The sequence below is a fragment of the Varanus komodoensis genome, unplaced genomic scaffold, assembly GCF_004798865.1.
Source record: "Varanus komodoensis strain SLA01 unplaced genomic scaffold, ASM479886v1 scaffold66, whole genome shotgun sequence".
In the NCBI taxonomy this organism is placed as follows: Eukaryota; Metazoa; Chordata; class Lepidosauria; order Squamata; family Varanidae; genus Varanus; species Varanus komodoensis.
The window spans coordinates 2,719,927-2,743,419 of NW_025336296.1; the positions used below are offsets into that span (position 1 = coordinate 2,719,927).

At 44.5% G+C, this 23,493-nt stretch overlaps 1 protein-coding gene across 1 annotated transcript; it reads right to left on the reverse strand.

Annotated features, from left to right (window-relative positions):
* Window positions 1–771: 771 nt before the first annotated feature.
* On the reverse strand, window positions 772–21,827 carry OC90 (otoconin 90). The gene is made up of 11 exons (XM_044450419.1): window positions 21,767–21,827; window positions 16,487–16,546; window positions 14,745–14,919; window positions 13,443–13,555; window positions 11,189–11,317; window positions 10,443–10,484; window positions 9,971–10,027; window positions 8,145–8,195; window positions 4,073–4,247; window positions 1,715–1,821; window positions 772–1,085 (listed from the first exon to the last, which is right to left on the reverse strand). Exons 1-11 carry the CDS (start codon window positions 21,825–21,827, stop codon window positions 772–774), a joined length of 1,284 nt encoding a protein of 427 aa, XP_044306354.1.
* Between the last annotated feature and the right edge of the window lie 1,666 nt (window positions 21,828–23,493).

The following is a 23,493-nucleotide window of genomic DNA, read 5'->3' on the forward strand; positions in this document are numbered from 1 at the left end:
CTTCTTGGGGCACAGAGCTAAGGAAACTGCTGTCTTAGGTACTCTCATGCCAGATGGAGCAGCAATCTCATTCAGCACAAGGTAGTTTCACATGTCCCTGTCCTGACAGGCCTTTTCACAAGGACAGTTTAGCAGCAGATGCACTGCCACAGCACAAAACAGTTCTTCTTCCCTTTCATCCTTGGACCAGCCGACAGTTGCTCTCTGCAACACCGCCTGGGTTGTATCTGTTCCTCGGAACAATAGCTGATTTTCTAACTGTTGCTTCTTCCATGTTTCCTGAAGCTGTGCTAACATTAGCATAAGGAACCCACTATGCAATCCACAAAATATTTTTCTGAAAGGGAAAAGTTGGATTCATAAAACTAAGCAAGATAAACAGATAAAATGTGGGAGGAATCCACTGTTTGCTACATTTACAAAATAGCTACTGGGGATTAGCTTGATTAAAATAAGGATGTTTCTAAACCTACTAGTTTCCCCAGGGAGGATGAGTTACAAGTCACCTTATGATATCTGTAAATCTTTCCCGCAGGAGCTAATTTTGAAAAGAAAAATGGCACAGGATAAACGGGTTAACACACCCACACTGCTACAGTCCTGATTCAGTCCTGCCTTCCCCTCAACAGTCGACACAAACTACACGAATATAATCCTAGGAATATAACAACAAATCTCCCCCATCACATGCAGTTGCACTATAACTCGGGATAGCAGGTGGTGACCCCTGGATATGTCCATTATCTAACCAACTGGACAGGGAAGCGCAGATTATCTGGTTTGCAAGGGGGCCGCTTTGGAGTTTCCCTGTGCGTGGCGTGCGGCCCTCCTTCCTCTTCTCAAAACCTCTGTCGTCGGCTCTGCCTCCTCACTGCTGCTCTCTTCCTCGCTGGAGACGCTGGCCCCGATCCCAGCACCGCTTGGGGGCTTTTCGTGCCCTGCCCTGCGGCAGAACAGCTTGTCCTCTCGGCACGCCCGTCGGTCGGGAGTGCGCAGGCTGTCGTTGAAGGAGGCAGAAGCCATGCACTCCGCTGCGGCCTTGTCGCATGAACACAGGAGCTTTTCGCACATGGTCCAGCCAATACCTAAAAGAAGAGTGCAGGGGAACATGAACGTAGCGGTTATCAGGAAGCAAAGGATCTCTCCATGAAATTTCTCTGGAAATATAGTTTGTAGGAAAAATACAAGGATGTTGCTGATAGCACTTTGAAATCCCCAGATATAAGACACAGTAAATGTTGCCACATGATAGCTGCTTGTGCTCCCAAGTTCCTTCATTCCTATCTTGTTTGTGTTCCAAGAGACCAGATGTAACTGATAATGTAATCTACAAAAAGCTGTGTTTGTCACAGAAGCAGTTTTCGTTCTTTGCTGACTGTATGATGCTGACGAGCTGATCAAGGACCTCCCTTCAATATTGTAGCATTAAAAAAAGTCTGTTTGGATTTTAACTTTCTCTTAATTGGACTAGGAGTTCTTTAAAGTTTTTCCTTCAACTCAAGGCAGATATCGCTTTATTTAAGAAGATTCAGGCTGGAGATGAAGTGCATATTGCAGCAAAAATGTCAGCTGCTTTGGGGAATATCTGAAAACTTTGGCCTTGTTCAGATGGCAACTCTTCCATTTAATCACTTTCCTATATAGTGGGCAGAGTCTTTAAAAATACATTTACTGAAATAGAAAGTCAGTGGCTTTTTACTCCTCTCAGACTTACACTTTGGCGTGTGATCAAAACACACCACTTCAGATCTGGAATTTCTTTCTGGATGGCATCCCAGCTTCTTAACTTGCTCCACACAGCAATGGTGAGAAAAGCAGCACCTTGGTTTAAAGCAGAGAAAGTGGTACGTTGTTACCTCTTAGCAGCCTTGTTGCAGTCCTGTAAAAGCCTCACCTGCATATGATGGTTGATGTTTCCTGCTCTATGTAAACTCCCTGATATTACTGCAGCGGTGGCTGATGTCAAAACAACAGAGGTGGAAGCAGAGATGGAAATCAAAGAGAGTTTGGTTGCCATTTTAAAGAGAGCAGTCTCCTCTGCCAAAGAGGCAAGTTATGGTTGAAAAGTGGCTTGTCTCTTTGGCAGCAGGCATTGCTCTGTCAAAGAAATCAGAAAGCAAGTCTCCACCCCAGGGGGCTGCAATTGTTGATCTAGACTTCATGGTGGTTTTAGTGCGGCTTGGTCTCACTTAGCAAAATCCTGTGTAGCTGTTGTCCTAATCGAGGGCTTGATCCTTTGCCTACACGGAGATCCTACAGAACCAGGTGTTCCTCTTCCGAGAAGATGTCACTTGAATGTGCTGGGAACTGCTGCCTTCTTCCCACTGAAATTTGTGCATGTCATCTAGAAGTTTTCATACTGTTGGATTTATGTATGCATATTAAGCCATCCCATGGAAACCAAGGGCCAAAAGAATGACCATCCCCGGAATTGCTCACAGGTACCCATATCTCAACTCAACTCAACTTTCAACTACTGCGGTGCCACTTTAACATAGAAAGTGAGACACAGAAATAACCAGATTGCGCTTAAGGCTTTCCTGGAAAATCGTTTGGAGGTCGGCTAGACGTATATCATAGAACTATATCTCCTCCTACATGCCATCTCAAACTGCCGACCGGCTAGGTATATCCTATCAATAGCCCGGTCAGTATTTGAATTACACTCACTACACATGTTGCAGCAATAATGTTGTGTATGTGTGGGGGGGGGATTGAACAGCGAATCAACATCGTACTCCCGCGCACCATGCTTTTCCTGTAAAGCAATTTTTGAGTGGGAAAAACATTCCTGTCCTCGATCGTCCTCCTTCTTCACCCGATTTAGCTTGCTGTGATTTTTACTTGTTCCTGAAAATCAAGAGTGACCTGAAAGGAACACATTTTGCGTCAATGGATGAAGTGAAGTCAAAATGGCAATGAGCCTCCTGCAAGGAGACTTCCAGCACTATTTCAATCAATGGAAAACATGTATGGAGTGGTGTAGAGATTGGGAGGGGGAGTACATAGAAGATCACAATGTTCAGAATGCTGTAATTCATCCATATATTTTTTTATTACTAATTCGGTTATTTTTGTGTCACACCTCATATCTATATTCTAGCTAGTGGGGTGCTAAGTTAGCCATTAGACTTTCCCCCATGCCCAATTTCCAGGAAGAATCCCCAGTTATTTTATTTTCAAAGCACTGCATTATGAAGTATTTCATAAGTTCACTCTTTTTTATTAAGTTTCAGAACTTATAAGTCTTGGTGAGGTATAGGGTGAGCAATAGCCAGTTGGTACTTTTACTGATTACTTGCAGCATTCTCCCTTCCTTCCCCTGACTCACTTTTCATCCAGAGTACAACCCTGAGGAGAAAACGTATATTGGTGCTTTAGGTGTTTTCTTCCCTTCTCACTTGATCCCTGGAATGTGTCTTTGTTTCTGCAGAACCTGAAGGACTGCCCACGTTTTAAGGAACCTGGCCATGTCTACCTGAGGCCAAGATCAACCTGAAATTGACTGTGTGCATACAGTGAGCCTGCCTGTTTCTTTGTTTGAAATCTAAATAGCAACTGTGTGGGAACTGAAGCAACACTAGGACTGAGGGCTGTGTCCATTTGCCAGGGCAGGGTGTGTGACTTGCTGGCTTCCATAACACATTTCCTCAAGTAACATCATAGCCCCACCTGGGGGTTCTCTTTTATCTTCCACCTCCATTGGAGACAAGATTGCTCATTACCAGAAGCAAGAAGCAGGGCCTTCTTAGTGTTTGCCCCCTCTGCTCAGTTATAGACTAGTCTCCCAAGGGAGCTCACTATTTCCTCTCATTCTGAATACAGGCAAAAGCACTTGTTCAGGCAGCATTGTGGGGGGGGATCTTTTCTGCACATCTTTCTCTTCTATAGTCTGTTGAATGTATCTTATTGTATTTTATTAATTCCATGCCTGGCTGTATCTTTATTATACGTCCCTTAGTCACCTTTTAGGACACATGAGGTATGGCTAAACTAAATAAGTGCATGCTCTTGTAGAAGTGTGGGGTTACTGGCTTGCCCCTCTGCTCCAAGTGTTTTGAAGGTCAGCAACCTGTCCAGAGCATCCTTTGGGTGGCCTCTTCCTTCCTGTCCACAGTAGCAGCCATATAACTCAAACTCCTCTGGGCATCGGTCAGTTAAACAATAGAGCATCTCGCCCAAATGTGGCAGCTCCCGCTGGACTCTTCCATTGTCTCTCAGTTGGAAAAAAGTCAAGCGATCACAAACTAGAAAGAGAGAGATAACCCTGGGTCACATCATTAGACGCATCAGACGCCTTAGTGACTTCTGCTCATCCAGTGGAACTTTGCCTCCCGCACCCATGCACCTTCATTCATTCCAACCCTGCTTGGGAAAGTCACCCTACCAGGGGCTTTGCCAGGGCTAAGCCCATGGGACCCTGGCCCAAATGTATTCCACAAGGACAAGAGTGTCCATTGCCGTGAATATAAGGTCGTGTTCAAGCTTAATTGCTGTGCAGCAGGCAATTTTCAAGGGGGATTGCAACTGGTGGGGGAAGGGTTAACTCCTTCCCACATGCTGCAACACTGCCCCATAATCCATTGGTACTTAGTGGTATGTCAGAAGATTTCAATGGAGATATTTCAGGCAATTTCTGTCTTAAGGGATTTTGGGGGCAGCCCCTAACTGCTCTAGCCACATCCCTGCCCCAACCTGACAGAGAAGTTTTTGGTCTGGAATCTGTTCCAGCAGATGGGTCTATTCATCAAAAGGACCAGCATGGTGGATACAACCCTCTCTGTGTACATCATTACCATAATTATTATACAAACACTCCGCTGATTATTTTAATAGGTAAGAAATCGCACAGTCTTGGTGGTCTTCCCAAATAAGTCATAATTTGAGTTTTGATTGATTTTGGACCAGGTCCTGATATGGCTGGATTCCCATCTGTTCCCTTTCTCAGTCAAAATTCTTTAGATGAATGTTAGAAATTACTCAGACTACACATTCCCAAACCCCAAAGTTTCCATGGACTTCTTCCCATTAAGTCATTGGTTAAATGGAGAGCATCTTTCACCTTCTCCAAAAGATTCCTCAGGTTCTGGGGTCTCTTCTGGAGACACTGTGGAAAAGGCAGTTCCTTCCTCTCCTACAATTTTGAAACGGTTCCCTGCAGATTTAATTAAAAAGTCTTTTTAGAGCTGCTGGGTTCTGACTTATTTAACAAAAGCAAAAGCAAAACAGAGTCTCATAGTCTAATGAAGATGCATTTATGGAGCAGAACCTTGTTTCATCAAAACCTGACTTCATCAAGGTTTGTGTTCCCCACACGCAGCCAGTTCCTCATGGGAAACCCACAAACCAGAGTACAACGGCACACTCCAGCTCGTGGGTCCTCTGTTAGCACATTATATGGGGAGCAGGGAGAAGGTGGGCAAAGGATATTTCATTCAGGTCATTAAGGCCCACGAGTCTACTGACTGACCACGGATCTGCCCAAACCTCCCAGTGGGTCTTTGTGAAAGGGCTTGGTATGGACCTCCCTGTTCCCAGGTACATCGTGAGCACTGGAGGCCGGTGTGTCCAATGCCAGCAGAGCTGTGTATGCCCTCGATTTTAGTCTGAACTGTCAAGGAACTATTCATGGGTGCTCCTTGAAGGTCACCAAATAGGGTTGGCACTATAGATAGCTCCCTAAAAGATTGGAGGAAGCTCCAAAGGGGATACACGGCCCTGCTAACTCGGGAGTTGCCTGTCTCTGCTGATTTTGACCAACTCCCCTGAGCAATAGCAGAAGGAGGTGTGATGTCTGCAATTCAGGAAAAGATGGGAGTTTTAAGAAACTTAAGTGAGATGTCATGTTGCTTTTTGCCCGAACGGACCTCCTCGGGAAATGATTCTCACTAACCAGTGTCTGTTGATATCCCGGGAAAAACTGGTGTTGGCACTAGCTCCTGCTCTGTTGAGTTGATCCCAGATGAAGCCGAGGCAGTTCCCTCTGTGATCATGAAAGCTCTCTCTGACAGCCCTGAAAACACATCTGTTATTTATTTAAATCCCTTTGGTTAGACTCAAAGCTATCCAAGCAGAAGGACAGTGCTTCTGGGACGGGGCTTCCTCGTTCTCTCCTCCCCACTGCAGCTCCCTCCACACCCTCTGAATTTACTTCACACACACACACACTCTTAATGGTGGCTCTCAAAGAGGCTACAGGGCAATCCAGTATCTTCCATGCTTGATAGGAGGGCAGTGGCCGTCCTCCCTCCTGCTCCTTGCACTTCCTCTAGCAGCTCTTTCCCGACCACAGAGAAGCAGCGGTGCTGAGCCTTTCCGTCCCAGCTGCCCTGGGCTGGGGCTCCACACCCAGAATTCCCAGTCTGCATCCTGCCACGCTCCAGGCAGTGTTCCTGCTTCACACAGCATACGGTTAAAGTATGGAATTCATTGCTGTGGAAAGTGGGGATGGCTGCCACTCCGGATGGCTTTAAAAGGGGGTTGTAGGGATTCATTAGAGAGGATGCTATCAGTGGCTACCAGCCTCGCTGGCTGCGTGCTTTCCCCTTCACTAGTGGAGGTATGCCTGCAAACACCAGCTGCTGAGGCGCCTGGACAAGATACGGTCTTGAGTCCATGCTGCTTGTGGGATCCTGTGGGCAGCTGGTTTGTCACTGTGTGTACAGAGTGCTGGACCTGATGGACCCTTGGTCTGATCCAGCCTGGCTTTTCTTATGTTCTTATCTTCTTAGACAATCTCTAATCAGGCCCATCCGAGCCTTTTGATTTATGTTCTTATGAGACCATAAGCTCTCACCCTAAAGGTACCACCTTGTGCAAGTTTAGAAGGAAACATTCCCAGCGTGCCACAGCTCCTTCAAAAATCGTACAGGAAGGTGCCCTTACAAGTGTAACAAATAGGATTAAAATTAATCACCATGTGCCTGACACAGCAGTAACACCAAGTAGCATCAGAAAAGGACCTTAGGAAAGCAGTAGATAATGCATAGTTCGAACAGCAATAGATCTAAAGGTGTTAATCCATTAGCAGCAATGAAATGGTCTGAGGCCTAAACCTGACTGTGTGGAGTCACACCTAAAGAGCAACATTAAGTGAAGAAAGGCCTTTTCGGTGGCAACTCACTACCAAGGAAATGGTCTATCTCAGAAACACCCCAACTCCAACCCTGAGCACAACGAAGAAAGAAGAATACTGCTATAGAAAGAACGGCAGTGTTGAAGGGATGGGGTGCTTACAATTAAACCAACTGTGGATTGATAGCTCCATCAGCAGCTATTTCTGCTTCAGAACAAAAGAGATTTTATACCTGCCTCCTTCATGTTCTATCACATACCTCCTTCTCCAAGGGATTCAAGGCCCCCACCACTCTGGAGTACATCTGGAGTAACTGGTGAAAAGAAACCAGTACAGGGATAATGTTCTGATCGCAAAAACCACCCACCCACCCAAAGAAATTCAGGTGCCAGAGCATTTATAAACAGTCTCGTTTATCATGGACCATGATTAGGTCCATCATGGACTACTTGATGGAGTATTTGGAGTAATTCTATAATGGGCCTCTGTATGGAGAAGGATGGGGCTTCCATGTTGGGTAGATATCTCTACCAATGTTGCCAGTTTCCTGCCTTATTTATTCACTGTATATCCTACCTTTTTTCTTTCCAAGAACTCAAAGCAGCTTACATCGTTCTCCCCTTCCTCTCCATCTCATCCCCACAACAACAACCCTGTGAGGTAGGTAGGGCTGAGAGTCTGCCACTGGCCCAAAGTCACCCAGGTGGCCCGGTGGCTGAGCGGGGACTAGAACCCAGGTTGCCCAAGTCCCAGTTCCACACTCTTAGCCACACTAGCTCTCAGATCCTCACAAATAAAGGCACTGAGGTTAGTTATTCTGTAGTTCGCTTTGCTGGTAAGAGTCGGTGTAGAGAAGGCTATTCTACTTTGCAAAACTTTTAGGGGGATCACTGGGATATAGTTAAGGAGACAGGACTAGACTTGAGACTTAGCTCAAATCTCCTGTTCCTACGAAGATCTCTGGGGCCTTGCAATGCAAGAAAAATGCAGAACGGTAATCAGTGATGGCTTTGCACGTACAGGAGTGGTGAGTGACAGGCGTGTGAGCTCAGGAGGTGCACTTACTTACCTGGATCTTCCAGGTTTCTCAGCAACAGGTCACTGGGCTCCAGAGGGGCATCTGCCAAACAAAAGATTAAAAAGCACAACAGTCTCTGACTGAAACCCTGTTCTATAATTTTCTCAACAGAATAGCTAATCCTATTTATAATTAAGCTTAGTCTAGAAAGCTGGCTTTTAATTTCCCCTGCAAATTATCAGTCTAATCCCTACCAGAAGGAAATGTTCTACTAGAAGTAAATGCATTAATTTGAAAAAAAAATTGATAAAGTTTATTTTTGCCAATAATATTTTGGACTATATATGCAAGTTCATATTTCTAGACAATGCAACCTCAGGAGATATTTACAAAAGCCCCCAAATGTCACATACCTCCTCTCTGACTCTGAAGACCTCCATCACTAACCACATTTGAAGTAACTGCTTAAAAGAAAAAGGTTTGGCCTTAATTTAGCATGTTTACAAACAATATAACAAATTAAACTGATTGATGCAGGCAGAAAATTGCAGCCCATGAAGCACTTACATTCTGCACCAGCAGTCTTTGCAACCAACCCACTTGTGGGGTGTGGAATAGCTGTAAGATACGAAATAGATCAGGATATGCCTGTGAGAATGTGCAAGCTTTAGGGTGACACAAGTCTCTTCATCAAATGGACGTATCATATTTGGAGTAACACACTTGCCATGATTTTCTTCCTTCTATTTGTGCAATGTGTACCAACCCCTCCTCCCATTCCTCAACCCTCTTCCTGGCTACATTCTAACAAAGCATGATCCTACCAGATAACATATTTCTCATACTGAAATAAACTGGATCTGACCAGAAAAAGCACTATCTTTCCTGCCTTACGTTTTGCTCTAGATATCAGTGCAATGGGATGAACTGTCCAGATCTAGGAGTTTATTCAACCATCCAGTTGATACAATCCATCACTCCTTGCCAAATTTCAGTAGTCAGAAGATGAGTAAATACAGTTGTTGGATTAGACCATGGCTGTCCAAGACCTTCAGAAGATTGCATGGTCTTCCTCCACAGAGTTCTCCTGCCTCGCTCAGAACACACATGCTCCTGATCATGGGGCTCTTCCTATCCTCCGGTTCTCCGTTGGTTATAGCAGAGGTGTTGAAGCAGTTTCAGTCTGACGCCCAGGCCCAGCCCCTGTGTCAGAGAAGCTCTTGGGCGCCATGTCCCACCAGTGGGTGGAGCAGACGACAAAGGGATAGGCCCACAGTACCAACATGTTCTCACTTAAAGCTCTTATTGCCAGTAAGTTGCCCCCCCAAACTACCATTTTTGCCAAATTGCCAGATGGTTTTTAGACATAATATGTGTGCATCTCTTTCTGTTGTATATTATATGTCTGTGTGTTTTAAAGATTTTAATTTTTGCAAATCACCCAGAGAGCTTCAGCTCTTGAGGGGAACCAAACGGAACCAAACCGAAACAAGCCAAGGCAACACAAACACAAACACAAATGCATTTGGACTCTTGGAGGACCAGATTTGGTTCATGGCTGTAAGGTCAACACACCGTGCTTAGAGGGGAAACACTCTTTCCCTATGTTTGAGAGCCAGTGTGATATGGAGGCTAGAATGTAGGGCTTTGGGCTGCTGTTGTGAGGATTGACTAGAGCTGCCTCACAAGAGGAAAACAAGCAGATTATAAAGGCAATGCAATAATAAAATTGAAAGATACTGAGACTAAATATGTGGACCTTTCCTTAATAGTTGGCATCATAGGCATTTTGTTCCCTTCTTGAAAAATATGACCTACAAAGCTTTCATTGTGGCCACAGTTATACCGGACGAGGACAAATTGGAAGAGACACATACCTCGTGCCACAGACATATCGGCCAACTGTGCCTCTCCAGTCTGCTGGTGCTGAAGCTCTATAGAGAACAGAAAGCAAGGAGATGCTTATCCTGAAGAAACTCACAGCATCCTTACTCCACCCATTTTCCAAGCATTGCAAGGATAAACCACCACCAAAGGTTAAAGGAAATCATGCTAAGAAACTGCTTTTTTCTTCCTAATAACCAGACAAGCTGGCCCTTGTCTTGAGAAACATCCAGCTTTCCCTTGAGCAAAACCAGAGACATGAGAAATTTAAGGAGCATGTCTTCGTCCCCCCCTGCATGATTGAACGGAGAGAGCATTGTGCCTGCTAGCTAGCCATTGGGATTGCTGGCCATGTAGTGTAATAAGGGTCTATGTGCAGGCAGATCCATGCACAGGAGGCTCATCCATGCAAACAGGAACCTTGGCCAGTGAAGTTCCCATTCATGTGCGCGATGCACAGCATACCTGCAGCATGAACTGTGGTCTGGCTTGTCTCACTAGTTGTTTCTGTAAAGAGGAAGGAACAGATGCCCCATGATTTACGCGCACACACGCACACACACACACACACACACAGAAGTGTTGCTGCATGAAAAATGGACAGCATGCATGTTAAGAGAAAAGGATGCAAGACTTGAGGCTGCGGATGACAACTGAACAAAGGCTGCTTTTCATGAGTTTCCATCACAACATACGTTTCTTTATGACAATGAGAAGTCTCTGTCCTGCTCTAGCTCCTTGCCTATGTACAACAGCTGTTTTTTCTGCACTCGTGACTACTAAGAAATTGTATGAAAAACCAAAACCAAGATGCTTTTTTGTCTTTGCAGGAGTAGGGAGGGGGCTGAAGCAATTTCTTTGGACTCCTTTGAGCTTCAAACTCATGGTGCTATTCCAAAGCAGCTTCAGCCACTGCTGAAACCAAATTCTATCACAGGTTGTCCAGTGAGAATTTGACCTGCTTTAAATCATTTCAGGCTTGCACTCGATGGCCTGCTTGGCCCCTTCCAAACCTATCTATTTGCTCATAAATGTACAAAGTGCTCAAGAGCTGCAAATACCTAAGGAGAAGCAGTCGGGAGAGTTACCAGACCCCTTTCTCTCCCCACTGCTGTCTTTGTATCAACACATGGCCCCATAAGTGAGGCAGACCAATTCACAGGGTTGCCTACAGATACTGATGTTTCAGAGCTTTCCCTTTTGAGTCTCACCTGTAACCAGAGAAGGACAGAAGGAGACATCCAGGCTGTTCAAGGAAGAATTAATTCGGGAATGCAGAAAACACTCAATAGCCGCTTTGTCACAGTTGCAGAGAAAACGATTGCAGGAATCGTCAGAGTCTGGAAATGAAAGAGAGCCATTTAAAGATAGAGAGAAAGAGATGGGGGGCCCACGTACAAAGTGCCATTGAGATATCTGTTTCCGCAATCTGCTTTCGTGGTATAAGGGTTTGACCTGGGCAAGCACATTTCATTTTGTAGCTGCAAAAGTCTATATTGTGCTTCTGACACTATTTGGCCAGCACTTAACAAGCTTGAGATTGAGACAATGTCAAGACAAGAGGTACCAGGAAATCAATCAATCAATCAATCTCTCTCTCTCTCTCTCTCTCTCTCTCTCTCTCTCTCTCTCTCTCTGTGTGTGTGTGTGTGTGTGTGTGTGTGAGAGAGAGAGAGAGAGAGATTGATTTCAGGATGGTCCTCGGTGAACTACAAATTCAGCTTCAGCTCCAAAAATATAACTTGTCTCACAATAAAATCCAGATGACATAAGACAGAAATAAGCAACTCTCAAAAAAGTTCTGCAGGCTAAATCAAAAACAAGGGCATCGTGGGAGTTATGTTCTTAATTATGCTGTACTATACATACGCAGGGCAAGTTTACAGGACAGGGCAAGCGATGCAGTCTGTTCTATGGCTTCCACACTTCATTATAGTTTCTCCAGTCCTCTGAATCCAGCCTGGTATGCTACTACCACAGCGCCACTGGGAAAGAGCAGCAGCTGCCCCAGCCATCCAAGGACGGATGGGATATGTGCCAGCAGCAGGGGGCTGAGCAAGGAGGGTGGAAATTAGGCTAGTGTGGAAACCACTTCACCATCTGTCAGGCATATATCCACATTAAGACGCACACAGACACACACACACACCATGTAAGCCATGGCTTAATTGCTGAGGCGCGTGATGCCAGCCATGGAATAAGGAAGGCTTGGCTCCAGGATCTGCTTCTACAGGAGGAGAACATCCACTTGCTCTAAGCCCCCTCCTCTCTACCCTGGCAGCTTGCTCCATTCTGCAGGATGTCCAGATTTCCCATGGAGCATCATCAGGGGGCTTGGGCAGCTGTGGGAGCAAAGTAATCCAGTCTAAATCTGAATCCAACCCAAAGAATATCACCTGCATTGCCTTACACTTTTTTAAAAATCGTGGTGTCTGGTTGAGCATTCTGTGAAAGGGTCCTTCCCGTGGCTTATGCAAGAGGAAATTCTGGGCCACCACAATTCCAGGGAGCAGCTTGGTCAACATGTGTTACGACGTCCATAGACCCTTTTCAAACAGCCAAGGCTGGTGTGGGCTTCATCTGGCAGGAGAACCTTCATGCATGTTTTGAACACCTACAGAGTTGTGTGAACCACTTTACAGCAAGCGGAAAAAAACAAAACCCCCAAGAGAGGTAAGACAAAGTAGGAGTCTCTCCCATTAGAAAAGCTGTTGCCAAGTACCTTGAAGAGAGGAGGACTGGTCACTTTCCCATTATCTCAGAATGAACAACAAGCACCTTGTCAGCTAACCTTTACTATAGGGTACAACACAAACATGGAACATCACACCATTAACAACAACAACGATAACCAAATTTCAGTTTTTGCCCAGAATTAAAACCAGCCTTGTCCTGAATCAGGCCTTTCCTATGTTACTACCATGGTACTGTCAACACAGAGAGGGTGCAGCTTTCCAGAATTTCAGGATGGAGTTGTTCCTAGTCCCCCATAGAGAAGCCAGAGAACAAGTCTAGGAACTTTCACATGCTTTTGGCCAAAGCTCTTTCTTAGAAACAGGAGTAAATATAAAGATAGTTATATTCAGTCTGACCACATTCTGGTTTACTCCCAGCCGGATTACTAAACATGACACTGTCCTTCAAGAGGACTTGGAACTTGTGCAGCATTGGGTTGCCTGGACTTTAACTGGTATGGCCAGCACTGCTATTTTATCTTTTGAATTGGCTGTTATTTTGAATTGCATTCTTCTGTTCATTTGTCCAAGCCTCCCTGAGCATTGGCCAGCATCAAAGGTCGGAAGGGGCCTATATCGCAGCAGGGGTCCATTGTGCATGTCTTGCCCAGGGCCCTCAGACACCAGGAGCAGGCATCACTGGAGCATTCGAGAATAAGGCAGGATGAAATCTTTGCAAATGTGGCCCCAAGCTTCACTTCCTCCCATGAGACTCCTGTGCCAAACTTACCGCAGGTGATGTTTTTTGTTAGGCAGCTGACATCCGTGGTGATCTTGGCAGGGTCCCACACACACTCCTCTTCAGTGGCCTCTTCGTAACACTTCCGGTGTTGGAAGCAGCAGCTGATCGAGAAGGGAGGACCGAATAATCATGCATGGATGTAAAAGGCCATTTGGGACTTAGCCACAGAGACTGGGAAGCTTCAGTGTCGCAAGCTGGACCACAGGTCTGCCTAGCTCAGCAGGGTCAACGCAAATGGCAGCGGCTTTCCGGGGGACTTTCTCTTTTTCGTTTTTGATTTTCAGCCCTACTGTAGGGGTGGGGGAGGTCTCTTGCCCCTTGCCATCTGCTCAGATAGATTTGTCCAAGTCACAGGGAGGAGGTGGAGGACTTCACAGTTGCAAGGTGACCTAGTGAAACTTCTCAGGCAAAACATGAGAATTTGCCTGCCTTGGGAAAGGCAGGTTTTCCAGGGTGGGAAGGGGAGCAGATGCAGGAAGCGGTCCTGGGCCTGGGCAGGCAGCAGCGGGAGAAGTGAGCTGCTCAAGTACAAGATCTCTGTTGCTCCTGGTGTCCAGCCCTCAAACAGCAAGAGCTACCCTGAAGATGGGCCAGGGAGGGGAGCCTCAGTTTGGATTCAGCTCTTCCCATGGGCAGATGCTTCTTTGATTTATACTACTCCGTAACCAGACAAATTTTGATAAAAGAGCTGTACTTCTAAGGTTTCAGTTTAAGTTTGATAAGGAGAGGAAGATGCCAGGGATAGAACTACAACATTTCTCCAGACAATAGGTTCATTCTCTCCATTAGCAGCTGGGTTCCCTCCTTCTCTCTTCCAGACAGACAGTTCATTGGCAAAAGCTCTTTATTTCCAGGCAGCTATTCACCAACAAAGGAAGAATCTCTGAGCATGCAGAGTGGTTCATGGAGCACAAACTAGAGACTGTTTCTGAGAACCCTCCTTTCCAGTAACCCTGGGCTGCAGGAACCCTATGGAGATGGGCAAGCCTCCGAGACCCACTAGTTGGTTGGCCACTCTCTCCCGATGCTATAAATTGGGGCCAAGAATTGGCCCAGGCTCTTCTGGCTCCTTTCCCATGTTCTCTCCCACCACTTCTAAATCCCTGCTGGTCCTCAGAGTTGCTGGGCCACCTGGAGAGGGCAGCCCTGAAGGAAGCTCTTTCACCTCTGGCTTGGCTATGTCTGCAGACCTCATTTCTCAGGCCTCACTGTCCTCATCTGAGGAGTCAGTGTCACCCTGGATTCACCTTCCCCGAAATAGGAATGACACGGTCAATGTCAAAAACTCACTCATCTACTTCATCCGCAGGAAGACCCTCCATTTCAAATCGGCAGGCACAGCCATAGTCTTCAAAATCTCTTGGGCAAATGCCAGTCACACACTTCATTTTGCTTACGAAGTTGAGCAGTGCAGGGAAGTTGGTGAATATGGACTGAAGCCAGGTGAAGTGAGACCCCAGGCAGTCTAGGATGACATCCAGAATAAGACAACATTGTTAAGAGCAAAACAGCCTCTCCAGTCACAGCTCAGCTGTTGCTCCTGCAGAGCTTTCTCAGAGGCTTCTCAGCCCAAATTCAGGGCTTTCCCTGGTTTCCCCAGTAAAACTCAGAAAAAAACTATATGCCATGAGAAGATAAGAGGCTGACCTCCCTCCCATTCGCACTTTGGAGGAAACTGGGAAACACTGAAGGGTGAAGGAGGTCAGCACATGTAGGAGAGGCCTTGTAATCCTTCTCCTTACGGATGGGATGCTCCCGGATATATTGAGGAGCCTCATGTTGTGCTGGGATGCATGGGAACTAGAGTTTCTCCTCCCTCCTGGCCTATACCTCTTGATTCGAAGGAATTGGGATCCATAGGAAACTGCACTTTTCTAATAAAATGAATTGAGCTGAGAAGTGGAAGAAACTATAAATACTGTGCATTTTATCAAGAAACGCATCCTTCAACACGCTCGCTTGGGAGCATGCGTACCCTACAAGGCTTCACTTGTTTGCAGCAAGCCCTCCTACCACTAACTCTCCATAATGGGGCCACGTGTCTTAGTTTACACAGGCCAATCCTTTGTTTGAAGGTACATTGTATTTGAAAGCTGGTCCATCTTAAAGGCAGAGCAGGCAGGGGATTTAGCACCTGGGCAGAGGAGTAAGGAGACACAAAGAACATCTACATATCATCTTACCACTTGATGAAAGGTATATTTATTTACATTATAGCAGTCACTGTACAAAATACATTGAAAACAACGCTTCCAAGAGCAAAATGCCCTTACATGAAGCAACAGTGTGACCGCACCTAGAATACTGTGCACCATTTCGGGTAAATGCACTTAAAAATGTTAATGTCGAGTTGGAAAAAGTGTTGAAAAGGGCAGTAGAAATGATCAAGGGACTGGAGCAGCTTCCCTGCAAGGAAAGGGTATAACCTCTGGGATTGCTTAGCTTAGATAAAAGGTAAGTAAGGGGAGACATGCTTATGCATGGATTTTCTGCAGTGAAGATGGATGGAAATAATACATCCAGATTCTCTTTAATTAATCCTCTTTAGTGCTCCTTTAATTCCCTATCTCCATGGGGCATTGTTTAAACATATCTGACACTTACCCTCTGATTCCAGTTTTCAAGTAGTGAAATGTTGTTGCTTGTGTAGGCAAAACTGTATCAGCATGCACAAAAAGAAGGTCTTCACAGACTTGGGGAAACCCAAGGCTGATAGAATGTATTAAAAAGGAAAAATAAACCCCTCCCCCATAATTCTCCCAAACAGCGCAATATGAATTGAAATTGGTGCTCAAGGAAAGTTGAATGTTGTGGGAGGGACAGAAAACTGCAATGATGGAGCAATGGAATGGAGCGGGTGGAATCCAGTCTGGAGCACAACAGTTTCAGCCCCACAGTCTTGCTATGCACCAGACCTGCCCATTCTGGATATGCAAATATTACATTTATATGTCCTGTCATGTCACAGTAATGCCCAAAAAAATAAAGCTATGCAAACTCCACTGTGAATTGAAGAATGAAAGTTCACTTACCGAAAAACAATGCCACACTTTCCACGTCTGTAAAAACCCCACTGAAGAAAGTGATGTTATCTAAATATGAACAGTGTGGAAATGTTAGATATGCATGCTCTTCTGCCTCATTGATTTAATTTTGTCTCTTAAAAGGTGGGGGATCATTCTGCCCTGCTCTCGCATCACTCTGTCGAACTTTAAATTATCCCTTGTCCATCTGGTGCCCTTCAGATATTTTAGACTTCAACTCCCAGAACCTCTGCCAGCATGGCCAGTGGTTGGGAACCTTGGGAGCTGTAGTTCTAAACATATGCAGGGTTCTAGATTGGGGAAGGTTGCTTTAGAGTGACTAGACATGTGGAAGAAGGGGAGGGGCATGCAGTTCAGGCTATGCATGGCTCTCACTGCTGCTTCTCCTCTTTCTTGTGGGTGGTCAAGGCCTCCACCGCTGCTCAATTCTTCTCAACAACAGCATTCCTGGGCTAGAGCAAGAGGCAGACACATAAGTGGGTTGCAATGAGGAAGACCCAGGGCAAGTCTGTGGGACTCTCAGCAGTGGGACCCCCTAGAGGGTCGCCCCTTGACAGGTGCCCAGCCATTCCTACCCACAATGGCAGCTCTGTCATATCGCTTTATTCAGTAGACCCCTTAGATGATCCCTAGATCCAGTCTGTGGACACAGAAGTACAAAAGACTTTATCCTAGAATGCATCGTCCACAGAAGCCGATAGAGGATCACCTGTTTAAATACCCCTTCATGAAAAACAGATTCCCCAAACACAGATATCAAGAAGACAAGTCTAGATCATTTACACAGAGCTTGCCTGTCAGTTCCTCAGTCCCTTCATTCAACAACTGCCGGAATCAAAGCATACTGGAGAGAGAAAAGGCTCTCTGAGTCCATTCTGAGATCCTGGCTTCTTTAGGGGAGTCATTCAAGCTTACCTGCTGTTTTTAGGGAGGGGAAAATTTTTATGAGGAAGCAAATATGCTCTACATGGAGCAGTTCCCAGAAGTTTAGCTCCTGGTATCTGCTGGTAGGTTAAGAAGATCTCCACAGGTAGCAGAACTAGGAGAAGATCCTTCCAGGGACCTCAAGGAACCACTGTCCAATAGGAAGTAATACCAGGTGAGATGGAGCTATAGTTTCATATATACATATTTTGCCAGATGGAGACTTAACAAGAATGTCTTACTTAGGTTTTGTTCTGTTCCATGAGGAAGATCCATTGGCATCATTGGTACCTCTGATCCTTGACCACCTGTCTCACCCATTCCATTCAGAGGAAACAGAAATCAGGAAGGAAAAAATCAATGACAAGAGCACCATTCCAAGCATTACACAGGCCAAATCAACATTTACTGCCAGGGCTGACAGTCTTGCTGTTCTGGTGTACCTTACCTATAAAATACCATTTGATGCAAAAGCTATTCACTACATTGATGCTTGTATCAGCCTTTGGGATGAGAGAGAATGTGAAATCACCCAGTCCCTTACTTCTGAAGCCCTATGCAAATTGAAACTCAAGTCCCCTCTTAAATTGGGACTTCACCAAATTTTTCAGTGGAATTCCAATCAACACTCGCATACAAAAAGTTGTGAATTGTGGAAATAAAGTTTAAAATTTATTATATGAGATATATTGGTTGTGAAAATGTGCATCTTAGGCAAATATGCTTATGAGAATGCAAATATTAAGGAAATGTGCATAAGAATGATTATGATTCTGAGTGCAAACTTTTAAAACCTCAGTGTACAGATGAACCAAACTCCAGATATGAGAAGTTTGGGACAAACCACACTTATGATTGGAAAAATGGGAATGCAAAAGCAACAGATTCATCCTTTTGTGCTCAGCCTACCTCTTCCCTTATATTTGATGGAGCAAGAAAGAGAGCCATTTTGAAGTCCCAATATATGGAAAAATGCAGCAGGTGCTGTTATCTGTTCTGGAATGCTTTCCTTCAAAATATTGGCCTGCTGTCAATGTTACTGGCATTCTGACACCAAGTTAAGACCTTTCTGTTTACTTGCATATTTATGAATGGTTAATGGTTTTGTTTTGCTAGGTTTTTAATTACTTTCTCAATGTTAATCAAATTAGGACAAACAAAGCCATATAAAAGAGAGGAACAAAATCCAGTTTTCCTACCAAAAAAACAAGCCAAGAAAAAAGGCCTATCATCTCTTGACATTGTCTGGGGCTTTGAGGGGGGAGGTGGCATTGGATAGGTGGGTGTTCCAGCTGTAACCTTCGAATACTCCTAGGTCAGAGTTGGGACTTCAACCTAAGAAGGCATCCCCACTATCCTTGAAACTAGCAAGATTCTCTCCGTGTTGTCTGGGATCAAAATGCAGAAGAGCAACTTCAGAGCCAGCATGGGGTGCAACACTCCAGGAGTGGGGAGGGAAAGAGTGAAGGACGGCTTGTCTCAGCTGCTTCTCCTTGCAAGGCGAGGAAAAACATATGGTCAAACAAATCGGTCATCTGGGCAGGGCTGGAAAGGACACACGCATTCATAGGGTTGCCATAAGTCAGAGATGGCTTGATGGTGCATCCAATGACAAACAAAATATTCTATAGAGCCACAGAAACATTCTTAGACTTTACATACTTATCTACCATAGGATGCCCATAATCTTCTGACTTTAAGGACAGCCATGTTCGATGACACCGTAAATCCCTTACTATAGGTATAAATGCCATTTATGTCCATAATTACATGCAAATATGTAATTACACAATCATCAACAGAAAGAGTTACGCATCAGATTCAGAAAAGGTGAACTAAATGTCCATGTATTTATGCATCTGCAGGTGGGATCTACAAGTCACATTCAAATATCGCAAGCTTCATTAGATTCTCAATCCGCTGTGTTACAGGAGGTGGGCGCAAACAGGAGGCGGGCAGGTAATATCAGTCTTTTAGCTTTGGTCAATGAATGAACAAGACTAGAACTCTGCTCTTTATTAGTTCCTATCTGTTCATCATTATCTCTTTTATACTGTATTTCTTTATGTTGCTTGCTAGTGTTTCAGTACAATTTATTGTTGTTTTCTTCTCATCTTATTATGGTTTATTGCGCTGTATTACTTTAATATTGTAACAGAGCCTGGGGTTTTGGGTAGAGTGAATACTAGATCCATTTCCCTGCTATTTTGCCACTGAGAGGGTGGCAACTGGGAAGGGGAGTTCCCCCCCCCCCCCAATTGACTGATAGAGAAAGGAATTAATTACATCAAAGCTTCTCCAGGTTCTTTGGCATCTTAATCATTTGAAGGGACCTTGTGTGATGATTGGGTCCTACATCTCTGCAGAAGTTCCCCAAGAAGACATGGGAACTGATGCAGAGTCAGACAAGGGGGAAGAGGGGGAAACGTTGTGGAGATGCCAGAGCAGGGACCAAAGAGAATAGCAAGGGCAGAGACAAGGAAACACACCTTTCATCTCATCTTCAAAGGGCAGCCATGATGGATTCTCTGGGAATATAGGATTGATCCTAACAAAGTACAGGGTGGAAATGCTCAGCCCTTCAGGCGTTGCACAGTTAAATATCTGGTACTGCAGATATTTAACTATTAGTATATTTAGTGTATTAAATGAGAGGGAGAAAGAGATTGAACATTGCAATCACACATACATATATTTTAAAACAAATTCTTCCTGTTTCCAGAGGGGCTTGGTTTTCTGCTGCAGCAAAAGCAACTACAAGTCCTACAATGTCTTAAAGACTCAGGGCACGATTTAGAGGTTTAGAAAAAGTCATAAAACTCCCAGCATGCCCAAACCAGCATGCTTATTCAGGCATAAACTTTTTATGAGCTACTATGCTTCTGATAAAATGGACTGTAGTCTGCAGAAAGCTTGTGCCATGATAAACGATTTCCTCTTTAGGATGCTACAAGAGTCTTCGTTGTTCCTTCTAACATCAGTAGGATGTATTTGCCTGTGTGCAAAATCAAATTGCCAGTGCACTTCTCTGAAATGTGAATGCATTGGAAGCATAAAGTAAATCACAAAGTCATCCGTTACAGAAAAATATATGGAGGTCATACATTGTATTTTTGCTTTGGAGAAAAAAATAATCAAATTCTCCCCTTTCATAAAAATGTGGATTGGTGTGAGAAAGTAGAGATAGGAAGAATCTTGCAGATAGAAGAATGATAATATGAGCAGTATTCAATAAAATGCTCTTGATTTTCTGGTTATGGAGCTCACTACGTAAAAGGAGCTATTGTGTTTATGTAAGATGACTTAAGAAAAGATGAAATGGATTTTCTAGCCATTGGAATAGCCTAATGAAGACCTCTTCTGTTCCTTGTGGGCTTTAATGGAAGGGTGCTCTGTGAATGCAAAAGGATCTGTGGGCAGAACTTTCTCCTTCTTTGAAGAGGAGATGGCTTCCAACACAAGCGTTTCATGAGCTCTGGAATGGAGACATTTCTGATGACTAAAAGCTAAAGGGAATTGATAGGACTTCTCAGCCTATGATTCTATTTTGTAGGGGGCTGGATCCAGATTTGATCATATTTATATTCCATATACAATGGCATGAATAGGATGAATCAACCCATTATGTTGAGTCTACCCTGCTGACTCTGGATCTAAGCTATTATTCTGTACATACCAAAACACTAATGCAAATTACTGACATTTATTAATCCTATGCATGCTTACTCAGAAGTCTTACTGTGTACCATGTTGTTTACTCCCAGAAACACCTGCATAAAATTGCAGGTGTTGTATGCATTATTACACCAGACCTTGATTTAGACTTAGAGTAGACCCATTGAACTCAGATGAGTTTCAGTGGATCTGCTCTAAATATGATTGACCTGACTCTAGTAGTAGTAGCTGCTAGAGTCTATCAAGATCCATTAGGGCCACGTCTGAAGTAGGATGTCCATACAAATAATTTAATGGAGCTGGAGAAAAACGATAACATGATTTTCCACTTACCACCACTATGCAATACCATCAGCATAATCACCAGCAAAAATACCACCATTATTTTGCAGGAATCTTGCCTGGTGAATTAAGTAAAATATTAGACAGAGGGTGTGCATTATGTTATTTTAAGGAAATAGCACATAGGGAAATGTAAAACAAATTATGTACGCTTCCTGAGATAATTATGTTGTAGAAGTTAAATGACAAGGGCCAAAGAGAAAATTTTGCTAGGGAATCATTTTTAGCATGGGAGATTTGAGCTCACACTGAAGTTGTCAGGTTGGGTGTGGAGATACCTGCTTATAAAAGGAAAGGTGAAGGTAGCCTGTCCCAACCCTTGCCCACCAGACAAGTTGAAGCAATGGCCAGGGCCGAAGATGCCCACCATTTCTGTGAAGAGCATCATGCTGGATACTGCGCTAGAGCGCATGAGGGTTCTGTGAGTGGTTGTTAAAACTGTCAAAGATGCAGGGGAACAGTCAGGAGTGGGGGGAAGAGAGAGGGTTGAAATAGGTGTTTCCCCCACTTTCATACCAGAATTTGGGCCAGCCCTGTGAATTGTTCACTAACAGGCTAAGGCCAGGCAAAAGAAGAAGCATTGCTTCCGCTTTCTGTTCAGCATTAATTTATAAAGCCTACTGCCAGAAGGTATGCCAGGGACCACCAATTTAGATAAATATTTGTGGGGTTTGATTCCTAAAAACAAGAATTCAGGATACGTAGATGTGTCCATCAGTGGATATCTCAGCCATGACAATCTATTGACATATTCTCAAATGAAAAGAGCATAGTATCAGTATGACGTTAACCGTGTAATCCCATTACATTGATTCAGAAGTGCTGCTGTGCTTTAGCAGGCACAGGGTTGTTCTTAAAAGACTGCTCTGAGAATACTGCTGTTTCACTTTGGCCCACAACTTTTCTGCATCTTTTGCCCAAGAGTGAAAACAGAGTCTACACTTCCATACATATTAGCTTTTAATAGCACTTTCACAATGCCCAAACACTTTGCATGCCTTATCTTGCCATAAAATATACAACAGTCTTGTAGGGTGGGCCAATATCACTATCTCCTTATTGCTTGGCTAAGTCCCAGAAAAAAGGAGGAACCATTTCTCGGGAACTATTCCCTCACCCACTGCTGAAAGGTATCTTTGGAGAATACACAGGCAGTATGAAGGTGCATCCAACATCACCTACCCACAATGCAGCCAGGGAGGAGCCAAGGCTGAAAAGCACCACACCTGTACAGGGCACATGGGATGGGCTAAAGGAGTCCATCCAGCCACTTAAGAACCATCTGGCTGAGCCCTAAGGCTGTAAGCTTGAGCGGGGCCAGGCTAGCAACCAGGGCTGCATTTATCAGGAGTAAATCCAGTTGAACTCAGTAGGACTTACTTCTGAATATGCAGGCCTAGGATCACATCACAGGTGGAACTGAAACCCTGGCCCAGCACAGCAACCTTTCTACAGCTCAGTATTGGTGCAGAGGATGGGATGGTTAGGTCGGCCAAGGGTCTATAGAAGAGAACTTCCTTTCTTCAAATGAAAGAGGTCTGAATGGATGCAACTTACTCCAGAGGTGGCATGATTGTCATGGCCACCTTTGTCCCATTCCCTCTGCTGCACCAATGGCGCTTACTCCCAAGTCAACAGGTTTTTCAAATCAGGGTTCAAATGCACTGGTCAGCTTGCTAGAATCTCTTCTGCCCAAAAGCACAGGGAGCAGAACTTACCTTGAGGAATACGGCTCAAAAGAAGGCGAGGAGGAGAACATTGGCTTTAAAAAGGCTAAGACTTAATGATTTATACCTACTTGGATGTGCTCCACCTTGCCCATGTGACCATTTTCTTCATCAACCCCACTTTGACCTTTCTCAATTGGTTCTTTCATTAGATTTCTGCAGGTCACAATACTTGCAGCGGTGAGGTTTAACATTATAGATCATTTATATAGTTGGGGCTATATTAAAGAGGCCTGTTCTCTTGGGGACTCCAAGTTACCAAAATAATACAGGCCCTGTTGTAATTAGACAACAATTGTTCCTCTGTTATCCATCTCGGACAAAGTC